At 38.5% G+C, this 13,331-nt stretch overlaps 1 protein-coding gene across 8 annotated transcripts in view; it reads left to right on the forward strand.

Moving 5' to 3' along the window:
- TBL1X (transducin beta like 1 X-linked) overlaps window positions 1–13,331 on the forward strand; it is a 205,885-nt gene that overhangs the window by 147,018 nt on the left and 45,536 nt on the right. For all 8 annotated transcript variants that reach the window (XM_080353892.1, XM_080353897.1, XM_080353891.1 and 5 more), the window contains one exon: window positions 1,923–2,030. In XM_080353892.1, coding sequence (XP_080210018.1) covers window positions 1,973–2,030 — 58 coding nt within the window. In that variant the 5' untranslated portion in view covers window positions 1,923–1,972. The remainder of the gene's footprint in view (window positions 1–1,922; window positions 2,031–13,331) is intronic.

Below are 13,331 nucleotides of genomic sequence, written 5' to 3' on the forward strand. Positions count from 1 at the left end.
CATGTGAAGTTGTACTGAATGTGCTGCTTTCACTGCCTGCAGTTGCTAACCTCGGTCACTAAAGCCCTTAGGGCTCCCAGTGCTTCCAGTCTCTGGAGCCTGCGGCACAGGAACTTGAGCCCATTATACAGATGGGGGATTGAGGAGAAAAGAGACCAAACGACTTCCCAGGGCAGTATGTGACAGGTGTGACAGGACTGGATGGTGGATACAGCTGATGTTGTCCTCGGCCACACTATTAGCAGAAAGCGATCACATACTTCCAGCTTTCACAGAATGGTTTGGGTTGGAAGGGACCTCTGGAGACCATCCAGTCCAACCCACCTGCTAAAGCAGGGTCGCCAGAGCAGATCACACAGGAATGTGTCCAGGTGGGTTTGAATGTCTCCAGAGAAGGAGACTCCACAACCTCTCTGGGCAGCCTGTTGCAGGGCTCTGGCACCCTCAGAGTAAAGAAGTTTCTCCTCACGTTTAGATGGAAGCTCATCATCGTTTCCAAAGTGGATGAAATTTTCCCCCCTGGGACTTCAAGATTTTCAGTATTTTGTTTCTCATTGTTCTCTGTGAGGTGTAAACTATAATAATAAATCAACTATAATAATAAAGACTAGAAAACTCGAGGAAGATGTCTCCCAAATCAGCAAGCTATAGTTCCTCATGGTAAATCTGCGTTGAAGCCGTTGGTGAAATACAGCAGCCCAGGAGAATAAAAGGCTTCCCAGAGTTCGAAAGACCTCCATTTACATAAATATGCAGAGACATCTGCTACAGTCATGAGTGACCTGCTGGTTTAAATCATCAGCAGGGGAGACTTGTAGTCGATCAGCATTCCCTGCAGTAGCAGGTGCTACTTTAGGCAACAGGAATTACTGAAGAGGTTTTCGATGAACAAAGACCTTTTTGCTTGCCAAGAAGAGACAGGCGGGAAACTGAAACAAACAGCACACGCCCCCCGTCTCTCACTTGTAGTAACGTGACAAGGGCGTAGGAAGTGCTTCTGCGTCCAAATCTTTATGTCATTAGCTACAGGTATGGTGTGGCTGACAAAGCTGCAAAGTTTATGTCTGAGAAGTACTTACAGCTTTGCAAACCAAACTGCTTAAGTCAGGTTCCCAAACAAATTAATCAAGATGGAATGGAAAATGTTCAAAACACATTTATCACCTAAAAGCCCAGTATTTTTATTATCAGAGTATATGCCCAAAATAATAATGTAAAACTGTCATACTAAAGGTTACAATTGCTTAAATGAATAATTGAAGTTTAATTCGTGCTTACCGTTAATCAGCAGAGACATTATAACGTTATAACTTTATATAATACCACAAGATTTTATTCCTTGTTGGCACAAGGTATATGGCATTTTCTCTCTCCCCCTCCCCACAATTAAATTTGTAATCCTGTCTTAAATTTAGGGTTTTTTCTATTTTACGTAACTTTATTTACATTCTCTGCATAACATGGTTTTGTAAGGAAATAATCTGTCTTTTCAGTGGATGAACTACTGGACAGAAAAACAGATTACAAATTTGGGGCTGGGAAAAGGTTATGATTTGGTGTGTTATATGTGACTGTAATTGCCAGCAGTTCTCAAAAGAAAATGCTCACACTTAAAAAGGAGCATCCAAAGAACCTGTAGTAAAGCCACAAAAGTAGAAGTGTTGACATTTGGAAGGGCTTCCAAGATATAAAATGTTCCTTCTGACTCTCTCATATATGTTAAATACTGCTCTTTAATTATAATAAAAGGTACAGTACAGCTTGAATACTTGATTCTCAACATTTAAAGGGTTCCTTACATTGGGATGTAATGGCTCTTTAAATCTTTAAACATCTTATCAATTTCCAGCTCTATTTTGATAGCAGATTTAACACTAAACTGAGATAAAACAAAACCTGTTCTTTTCTTTCCTTTTGAACAGAGCGTGGATCACACTTCTCGTAAACCTCATCATATTGAGGTTGGGCTAAGATGAGCATAACCAGTGACGAAGTGAATTTCTTGGTGTATCGCTATCTCCAGGAATCGGGTAAATTTCCTGTCTTTCCTCACAATTTCAGGTCATAGCCGAAATGGGAAAATTGGTTTTTTGCATGGTGTTGCTTTAGGAATGTTACATTGAGTGTTTCAGACTGACAAACTCGGACTAAGTGTTTCTTGCACAAACCTTTATTTCCTTGAAGTTGTGGTCTTGAGCACAATAAAAGTGCAAACATATGCAGATAGAAACTAAACATTGCAGTTAGGCAAAACAAGGAAATAAATAACATGTTAACAAATGTTTTTGTAGAGTTATATTATCTCAGTCATACTCATTTTTGGCAGCATAAGCACAAAGTACATGGATTTCGAGTCTTCTTTCTTAGCTACTTGAAATAGTTCTGTCAGATACTTTTAAAGAGGAGTTGTCTGCACTGGTTTTATATTGGCTATAAATGGAAATTTGGGTGCAAACGTCTGATGTTTTAGAACATTATTAGGGTAATTAGGTATGTAAACTCAGCTGTGCAAGTGTCAGTGTGGCTCTGTCTTAGTATCACTTCCACCTATCTGTTTTCATAAGGTCTTTATGGGGCTTTTCCTTATAGAAGGAAGGCTTCATCTTCCCTTAATAAAAAAACAAAAAAAGAAACTTTAATGTCTATTTTATTTTCATAGTCTTGATTCCATTCTTTGACTGCAAGAAGTAGAAGCTTTTTTCACTAGCTGAAAATATTCTGCTACTGCAGAAATGGTAGGGGAGCTGAGAAACATTGACAAAAGATTTGTAGCCAGGATCCCAGTTGACTTGGTAGTTGCCCTGTGTTCTGGCTTGGTAAAAGTAGAATTGGCTAAAAATATTCGGTGTTTCATATGCTGAAACAACACCACCAACAAATCTGTGAAAAATACATGTCTTCTTATCAGAAGACTTGAAGTCAGTTGTAGCGTAAGTCATCCAGACTTGAGAGATGTCTTGGACAGGGAACCACAGAAAGTCCCAGCACATAGAAGATACTGGGTTAGCCTGTTTCTGTTCGTCATTATGACTATGATTCATTAGATACATGATTTTCATTTGTTTCTTCTACTTCCAAGACTATTTCAATCCCAGGAACCCAAATCCCTATGCAAGGAATCTCCACTGAAATTGAGAAGATGATTTATAATACTTTTTCAGGTTTTTATCTTTTAAAACAGCACTTTGAGAGTCCAGTTGTGGCCTGTGTTAGTAGCCGTTTTCTCACTTTGTATTCTCTCTAAAAGTGGAGCTTATAAAATTTGGTCTGTAACAGTTCTGCCACACAGTCACGTGAAAGAAAATTAGGAACCAAGAACGCCAAAATTTCATCCAGACAAAGTTTATTTTTAAAAATAAGCTATAGGATACCACACTGGAAAGGGCTTGTAAACATTAGAGCAGTGTGTAGATGGACATAATCAAAGCCTAAAGAATCCTGAAATTGTTTTACATGCTTATATTTGCACTGTAGGAGATTCTACAGAACAGTCTTTTAATACCGTAACTTTTCCTGATGTTAAAAAAGAAAGCCAGCCTTTTTTATACCTCTTGGTAGATCAGTGAGTGGGTTAGTGTTGTGTATTTATTCAGAAGGTGCCTTTACAAAGTCAGTTAAGAATGGTGGTATCAGCCATATGTCATGAGAAAGTTCTTCTAGGTAAACCCTCTCCCACAAGCAAGCAAGCAAGCAAGCAATTTTGCCATTTAAAGGGAGAACTTCACATACCAATTCTCATATTAAGTCCAAATTTTACCGCTCTTATCTTCTTATGTAAAGGGCCAAGTGTTTTTCTTACTTAATGCACACAAACTAAAGGCATTCACAAAAACATTGTATTTCCACTGTTTATGTTGTATTTTACCCATGTAAAAGAGTAGAAGCTGAAGTTAAATATTTGAAGAAATACTCTAATATGCTTCAAACTGAGTATATTGAAACCTAGATGCTAGGTATGGATTTAGTAGATATACCTGACAGTTTGCTAGTAATTCCATTCAGCAAATAAGAGCTATAAGCAATGATGAAATCCACTAATCTATTTTAAAAGCTTCTTACATTTAGTTTGAATCCTTTTCGTACTGTCATTGTTTTTTCCTGATAAATTTTTATATCTGTATTTTCAGATAAAGTAGAGTAATAAGGCAGAAATTGCTACACAGTATCTCACCTTTCCACCTGCTAGTATAATGCCATAAGAGGTGACAGCAGATGAAAGATGTTTAATCGATAGCTTTCAAAATAATGCATGCCAAATTTGGAGGGCTAGTGTTTAAGCACAGTTTAAGTTCAAACCCCTACATCTTAAAGAGTTTGCTGAAAATCAGATTATTACATTGATTATTTATTAACATTCGCTGAACCCAAAGCTCCTAAAAATGATATCAAACACAGCCATAAAGGTTGCTTACAAGACCATACGTAAGTTCAATTGTTTGGGGTCTTTTTTTCGGGTATGTTTCCTTTAATCTTATGCTGTAAAACTTCTGGACTTTCTCATACGATGTAGGCAAATAGCGGGAGGAAGAGAAACATGACAAAAGAAAATACAGATGGCAGAACAACTATGTAAAAAGTAAACTGTCCCTATAATATTTCAAGTATTTTGTGACTGCAAGGCACAGAGGCACTTGAGATTATTTGAGACATTATAGCAAAGATACTGCTGGGTGCTTTACGCTTCATTATGAAAATGCTGGCAGGTCATTCTAGTAGAAGTTCAGATCTTCTAAAATTGAAGTTAGAAGTGAAATCCAGTAATTATATTTTCTCCTTAAGCGTCTGTCAGACTAGCAAATTTACATAGGAGAGTATTAATAGAGTTGAACTGTCTAAACCATTATTTTTGCTTTTTAACAAATCTTGGCATACCACGGGGAGTTCCGGTGAACTGGAAAAAGCAAATGTTGTGCCAGAATTTTTAAAGGTTAAACAAGATGGTCCAGGTAACTATAGGTCAAGCAAAGTCAGTGGAAGGTTGAAACTAGATACTTCCAGCAAAATATGAAGAGATGACAGCATGCCTAATGCCAGCCAGCAAGTTTTTATGGATAATAGGTCTTGTCAAACAAACTTGATACTGCTTTTTCCAAGGTCACAAATGAAGCTGACAAAGATAACCGTGCTGTGACAATAATATACTTAGACTACTTTCTGACATTTACTTAGCCTTGCTGACACTGTGGTTAAAAAACAAAACAAAAGAACAGTATGTGAAATCAGCATAATTCAGGGTTATCAGATGGATTAAAAAAGGGTTAATGGAAGCACCTTGAAAAGTGATTCAAGTTGGGGGTTATTCATCTCACATGTTGCTTCTAGTGGGAACTAACAGGAATCTGTTCTTGGCATAATACTGCTCAATAGCTTTATCAGTTACCTGGAAGGAAATATAAAATGATTCTCTAGTACATTTGCAGATGGAATTAAATGGCAAGTTGTGGCACTCAGTGAGTTATCCTGACTGGTCGTGTGGTTGAACAGAAGAAAATATGGGCAGGGAGGTGGCTTTGAGCTGCCCAATGCTGGAGAAACTTGCCTAATCTGGGGCAGCACAGGCAAATCCCTCCAGTACAAGACAGGACTTGGACAAATTAAGGCTCTAATTGCTTAGCTGTATTAAAATACATAAGTAAATAATTGCCTGTTCACAGAGGTGACCGTCCCAGGGCATATCTATGCCCACAAAAGCAAAGCAGTCAGGCATGGTTTCCATTAGGCTCCATGGCTCGATGGCATAGGAATTCTACCAGGTAAGGTGGCTGACTACCACTGTAGGACCATGAATGCCTGCCTTCTTGAGGTATAAAGAAATCAAGTGTTTAATTTCAGTTTAAGATTGTTACTTTCTATCCAAAGGTCAAGTCCTGTGATGTTCATTTTGCTCCTTTTTGAATATGAGCTTTTTGGTGCACAATTTAAAGTGGCTCAGTCCTTAGAAGTGCCAAGTACCTCCAAGCATTGTTTATCCCCGGAATCGAACTTTTAAATGTCAGGTTATGTTTATTTGCAGATGTCTTGATTTAAACACTACTTTTAAGAGAAAATGTTTGCCTCAGTTACTAAAATCAGGCTTAGGTTATGTCTATGCTATGAGTGTACTACCAGTGTGGAGATGGGAGCACACAAAATATTTCTGTAGTTGTACCAACAAAGCGGGTTCATTGACAAAAGTGAAGCAAGCTATACCAAAGAAGTTCTGGCATCCAAATTACATTGGTTCAGGTTTGCACCTCTTCAAACTCCTGAGAAGCATCATTTTTTTTGCTACCTTCACTGCTGATGTAGTCTTTCTACTGGTTTTATTCAGAGTTTTCCCATTCTGCTTTGTCTGCCCGAAAGAGAAACAGATAATTATTTGTCTTTTGGAATGAAGGTCAGAGTGGAACAATGCAATGAGAGTAATAACGATTCCAAGTAAAATTGAAAAGGGGTGAGGGGGGATGGCAAAACCAAGGGAAATCAAATCTCTCACATACCTTTTAATCTAAAATGTGCTGCCATCTGTTGTGAATGACAAATCTTGTCATAGGGCCACCTGCTACAATAAATCACCTTCCTGGCCCAGCCCAACACGTCAATTCAGTTATTGAAGCTTTTCCAAATTTGGTGGGTTTGATGCATTGATCAATTTAATTGCGTTCCTTTTCTAGCACTTAGATGCGTGTTGCAGTATAGAATCCTTATCTGAAAATCAGCTCCCCAGCAGTCTGTGGTTTACACTACTCTGTAGTAGGGCATTTATTGTCGTGGATATCTGGCAATGACGTTTTAGAGTTACGGTTGTGTAACAGTTTCCATTTTTGCTCATATTCTTACTGTTCAGTTTTAATTTTTCCATGTTTTATGATGTACACTTGATAAACTGTTCCTCAGTGTGCAATCTGTACCGTGTCCAAGACAATAAAAACACTGGCTGGATGCTTTTGCTGGGAAGATGTCAGTGAAATTTTTAGCTGCTGACTTGGGACAATTTACTGTTATACTTTAATGTTATCATTTGTTTTCTCCCCAACTGTACAAAATAAGGCAGCTAGTAACGTAGTTGTTTCCTATGTGTAGCTTCAGGATGACAGCAGCGTGTTGGCCTGTTTGGTTTATGGTTGACAAATTTTCCTTATTTTCCTAAATGATCAGCTTTTCTCTCAGGTTTTAAGCATGGGCTCAAGGGCACATACAGCATGAAGTGTTTCTGTGAATCACAGCACAAAATCCTTTGCAGAGTGAGGCACATACAAACATGGGCCTTTCCTTGTCACCACACCCAGGGCATCTTACTCTTGTTCTGCCTTTGAGAATTATGAGAGAATGCAAAATCTGCATATTCTGAAGCTGTTGGGATTTTGTCATTGTGATGTTGCACAACTAGGTACTAGTAGTTGGAATAGTACTGGATTACAATTTTTCCAATACTATGTTTACACCTTTTTGAAAAAGAAGCAGCGAAATTTAAAGTAAAATATCTTCTTTGTGACTCATTCTCTTTTTTAATGAAGAAATTTTATACAAAATGTAAGTAACACAATTTGCTTGGGTAAGTTCTCATGCAGTAGGGTATGACTGAAGATGAATATTCTGTTCTTTAGAAATTGTACCTTATGCAATGGTATTTATTTACATAAGACTATGTAACTTTTCTCTGAAGTCCGTATTTTTTCTGCCTGTGAGGTACGTTTAGAGGATTTTGAAAAACTGTGTATGGCACAGAGTTCCTGAGTCATAGATGAGAAAAGTGCATGTTGAAAATAATTCACATGAAGTATAGCATGAAATATTGGTGTATATATAGGTCAGCTAAATTTGCTTCAAAGCTAACTGCTTCCTTTGCGTAGGAAGGCTGCTGCTGGGTAGAAGGGGAATGTACAATGCATAAGCTTTGCTTAAATTACTAAAATCTACACCTTGAAAAATAATTCATTATAAGAAGGAAGCGCTTGGTCAATAAAAGCAGTTGTCCAATGTGACAGTAAAAGCAACAGTGTGCGCTGAGACTGGAGTCAGTAGATAATTATTTTTGTTTGTTTGTATGTTTTCTTCCAATTTGGATCATTAGGATCGCAGGGGAGTTCAGTTTGGATGATACCTCAGGGGATGACAGAAGCAGAGAATAGTTCAGGTTGGCAGGGACCTTTGGAGATCAACGAGTCCAACTCCCCATTCACGGCAGCATAAGCTGCAGTAGGTTGCTCAGGGCCATCTCCAGTCAGGTTTTGAATATCTCCAAGGATGGAGAATCCACAACCTCCCTGAACCATCTGTTCCAATACTTATTCACCCTCACATTAAAAAAGTGGTTTATTTTGTTTCAATGGAATCCATGTGTATTTTGGTTTGTACCCATTGCCTTTGCTCCTTGTCACTGAGCACCACTGAGAAGAGCCTGACTCTGTCCTCTTCACACCCCCTCAGGTGTTTATACACTTGGATTAGGTCCCACGTGAACCCTCTTTTCTCCAGTCCAGCTCTCTCAGCCCCTCTTTGTATGGCAGCTGCTCCAGTCCGGTGAGCATCTTCATGGTCTTTTCTCTGGACTCACTCCAGTATGTCCCAGTCTCTCTTGTACTGGGAAGCCCAGAACTGGACCCAGTACTCCAGGTGTGTCTCACCAGGGCCAACAGAGGGGGAGGATGCCCTCCCTCAACCTGCTGACAACGCTCAGGATGCTGTTGGCTTTTCTTGCTGCAAGGGCATATTCCTGGCTCACATTCAACTAGTCCAGTCCCCTACTGATAATTGGGGAGCCTCACAGATCCTTTAAAGAACCTATACATAAAGGTGCTGTTAGACTCCATAGTCACTGGGATGCTTTTGAAGCCGTGTATATAGCTATGTTCTAATAGTAAGGATGGAGACCTTGCGTTTGCTGAGGGGAAGAATGCACCCTTCAAATTACATCCTGCCAGCCAAAGGTAAAACACACATTTTAGTGTTGTTTCAGTAACAATCTGTGGCTGCGTTTTTTGTGTGTATGTACATGGTATCACAGTATCACAGTATGTTTGGGATTGGAAGGGACCTCAAAAGATCATCTAGTCCAATCCCCCTGCTGGAGCAGGAACGCCTAGGTGAGGTCGCACAGGAACATGTCCAGGTGGGTTTTGAATGTCTCCAGAGAAGGAGACTGGCTCTTGGCCCACATGTGTTCTGCCTACGGTGTAGAGTAATTGGAGCTCGTACCAAACTTGGCCACACTGATACTAAGACACTTGTGTATTTGCTTAGCATCTATTTGCTCAGGTACTTCTGTGCTACTGTAACTCGATGCTGAACAGGTATTACAGAGTAAATAAAACGCTACACTTTTTCAGGAAATACATAAAAAACGGGTGTTTAAACCTGGATTTGAATTTTTTTTGCCTCAGTATTGCTGTTTGAAAGTGAGGTTAATGCTGCATACAGTACCTCACAGCAGACCGTAAAAGGTTTTAGTCCTAAAATATGTTGAAATCCTCTGAGAAAAGAGTGTTGCAGGTGTGCTGGGACATCATTTGACGTTATTCAAAGTACTATTTGTGAATTTATAGTTGAATATATGTAGGTGAATATGTACATCTAAATGCAGTATGAAGAAGATGCTGACTGTATTACTTAGGAACTGGTATTAAGGCTGAAGGCAGGGTTTCTTTCACCTTTTTAGCTGTACAATGGCTAGGCTTTGGAGCAATACAAAATCCATCTTTTAATCTCATGTTTCAGCACAGATCTGATTTGTGAGCGTGCAGCCCTATTCATTTATATGATGTGTTATCCTCTTTAGGGCCAGCCTACTCAATTAAAACAAAATGGCTTAAGCTTATGATCCAAATCTCTGATATATTGGAAGTTGGATATAGAACTAACATTTGTGACCTTCCAAAAATTATTTGAGATAAACAAAAGCCACAGTGTTGTTCTAGGAGTGGAATATGCATTATAGCGATTCTTGGATAAGAGTGCTTGAGAAATTGGACAAAACCAGGTTTGGTTAAATAAAAATGTTTCCTATAAGTCACCCCAGAATGAACATTCCTATCTAATGAGAAACCATCTGTAACTATATATATTGCATGTAAAGAAACTTAATATATATAACTTCCCCCAGCATAATATGTAAATAGTAAAAAGTGTACTATCAAAAGAGTTTATAAAAGATTTGAATAAACTGCTGCTCTTTTTTTTTTTTTTTCCTGTCTCCTCTACTTTCTGTACTTATTTTAAACTAGGGAGGAAGTGACTCTATGATTCCAGAAACAGTGAGACTGACTCTGAATTGAAATGATACTTCATAGTTGGAGGATGGATGACTGCTGGAAAGACAAATCCATTTCTCAAATAAGGACTGTGTTATTATGCACAGTTTCTCTCTCTGCTAGTAAACATTTATTCTCTTTGCAAATACTAAGTACATTTTAAGAAAATCAGGGTCATCATTAGAAGACAACAAGCTTTATTGGGCTGTAGTTCCAAAATCATTTTTTTAAGACTTATCAAAGCTACAGACCTTGGCAAGGACGAATCTGATAGGTTAAAGGTAAATACTTCTCCAGTTGCCTTTAAAGATAAGCAAATTGGCTTCTAAGCCAACGGCACCTCTATCATGGGAAATAATGTGTGAGTCAAAACCACACAGTGTACTTGTTTTGTAGAGCAGTGAATACGTACTTGCAGTATTTGGTGGTCGGCTTCCCAAAATACAGATTCCACAGTGGAGAGGAAAAGATGCCTTTACAGCCATACTTGGTTCTGGTTATATTTTAGAAAATAATGTATTAAGTTATAAGAGGGCTTTTTAGTTTTTAGTATGCATTCATATGCACAGACTTAAAGTTTTTTAACCACATATCTGTGCTATATATATATATATCTATAAACGATAGTTTCAGATGTTTTGTGGTGCAGTTCAAGAGATCCTTTTCAAAATTTCTTTCTTGGTGTCTTTTACCCCTGTTGCATAACAACAGCAATATAAATGCCATATAAGAAAGGTAATACTTGGTTCAGAATTTTGCAAATTCCTGCAAAGGAAAAAAATACGCTATCTTGTTCTTTTGCCATTTGCAAAACCCTACTTACTTGGTATTTCCTGCTAAGTCTTTTCACAGTTTTCTAAATTCGGATATTTTAATTTTTCTTTGGCCTGAAAGTTGCCGTACAGCATTGAATCTCAAACACAGAGGAAACCTGGTGATTTTTTAAGCTACGCAAACAATTACACCTTTGCAAATTTATTCCATAGCACGGATTTTGGTTCAGATCACTTTGTGTCCTGTTTTCTGAAGCTTGCATAAATGCAATATTATAGGAGCATTAAGAAAATAGAGTGTTAGGTGGAAGGAAGGTACCTATGGGTCACGATGGCTTTGCTAGTAAAACCAGTGAAGTGCTACACATTTATCGATTTCCTGCTTTTCTTCATGATTCTCCAGGCGCAGCGGAAGCAGCTGTATCTGACAGCTTGGCAAGTTCTGCTAATAACCCGCACGCCGGGGACGTTCTGCCTGCACAGCCAGGGCACTTACAAATCACCCCTCCTCACTCCCAACCAGCCCCATTGCTCCTTTAGGACTCTGTTTGTTGTCACCATCATCAGAAACCATCCTGGTGTTGGAGTTCCTGGATGCCCACTGAGTGTCAGCTGTGGTGTCCTACTTGTCACGGCTTATATAGTTCTGTATTAGAACTGACAGAAGAACATAGCTTATGGGAAAGCAATTAAAAAAACCAAACATGAAGTATGTATGACTGTGAAAGTCTCTTCCATAAATGTGAGCACGATGCACATCTCTTTGGATTTTTAGTTCCATGGACACTGCTAAAAGATAACAATATCCTGTTAATTTAGAGGGAAATTTTCTTTTTTTTTTTTTACCTTACCCTGGCCTTTGTAAGTTATTCCAAACCTCACCCATGGTTGCGTTAAATTTCTACATCTGTGTTGACCTTTATTCGCCATTGTCAGTCTAATTTACAGAGAGTGAATGAAAAAGGGGATTATTTCAGACCTTGTTTTCAAAAGGTTTTCTCTAAGTTCCTCTTTCCATTGCTTGTGTTCTGTTTTCTGTCTGTATCGTATTTCTCTTTGTTAATTTGCAGTTCTCAGAAAGGCTTAAACAGTGAGTGCCAAGTACTGCTCATCAAAAGATCATTTCCAAGTTGTATTCATCTTCTCCAACATACTTTCCTGCATGAAAAAGAAAAAAAAACCTGCCAAATATTATTTGGCACATAATAAAATAATTTTGGGTAGGAGACATTTGCTCTGAGCTCTTGGCAGAAGGTGAACAGGTCAGATATCCAAGAAAAAAGGGTGTAACATTTAATATTAGTGAATAATCACTTCTACAAAACTCCAGGTAACCGGGCACACTATAATTTGGTAACATGACAGAAGCTGCAGCTGGGGATCCTTTCTTCATATTTCCCAGGGACTGTGAAAGAGCTTGTAATACAGGACACATTTCCCAGGGTTCTGGAAATAATTTTAATCATTCAGCAATCCTAATCTTGAAACAAATGTACAAGGCCTATTGTTCATCTGATTTTTCTAAAAATACATTTCTACTGCAGTTCTTATTTTAAATTGCTAATCCGTGTCCTTGTTAAGCCCTTTATGTAATTGCAAAGGTAAGTCTTCAAAAACTAGCAGACACTGCCAAAAACAGAGAGGCACTCTAGGATGTATTACCGAGAAAGAAAAAGCTCAGCTAGGGGAGGAATCTCAGTCTGCTGTGAATAATAAACAAGATGTGGTGTAGGATTTTTGCGCACCTATTTTTTTAACTATTTGTAGAATCTTATCTGTGGCTTGAGGCACCAGACTCTCATTAACTGCAACCGAACGTGTTTTGGAGATACCGATGTCCTTTTTGAGAAATCTGCATATGTACATGGGGGGATTATTACCATGTTTTTATGGATACATAATTACATTTAGACAGAAATGTAAGGAGGTGCAAGGATAGGGGTCCATGTTACGTTTGCAATTCTCACTCGGTGCAGCATGTACAAGGGGAAATGAAAGACTGTGAAATGGCAGCTGCCATCATGTACAGTGAAGAACATCATTATATTCTCTTGGGCAATGGACACAAAATTATGTCGTTTACCTCAGGAACTAGATTAGTGTGTGTTAGGCCCAGAATTATGAAAATACAGTTTCTCCAAGTTAAACTGTTTGCTTCTGGTTTTGCAGCCAGAAATTGAATTCAAATGTTCCCTTAGTGTTCCGTGTCCCTTGCTTCTCTGAACTGGTAAATCTAGAGCTATGAAAGTCTTGAGTTAGTATTAATTGCTGTTTGTACATCATTAGTATTTGGAGAAACTACTTTATTAATGGTCCTATTTCACTGTTC

Source organism: Nesoenas mayeri, assembly GCF_963082525.1.
Source record: "Nesoenas mayeri genome assembly, chromosome: 1".
Lineage (NCBI taxonomy): Eukaryota > Metazoa > Chordata > Aves > Columbiformes > Columbidae > Nesoenas > Nesoenas mayeri.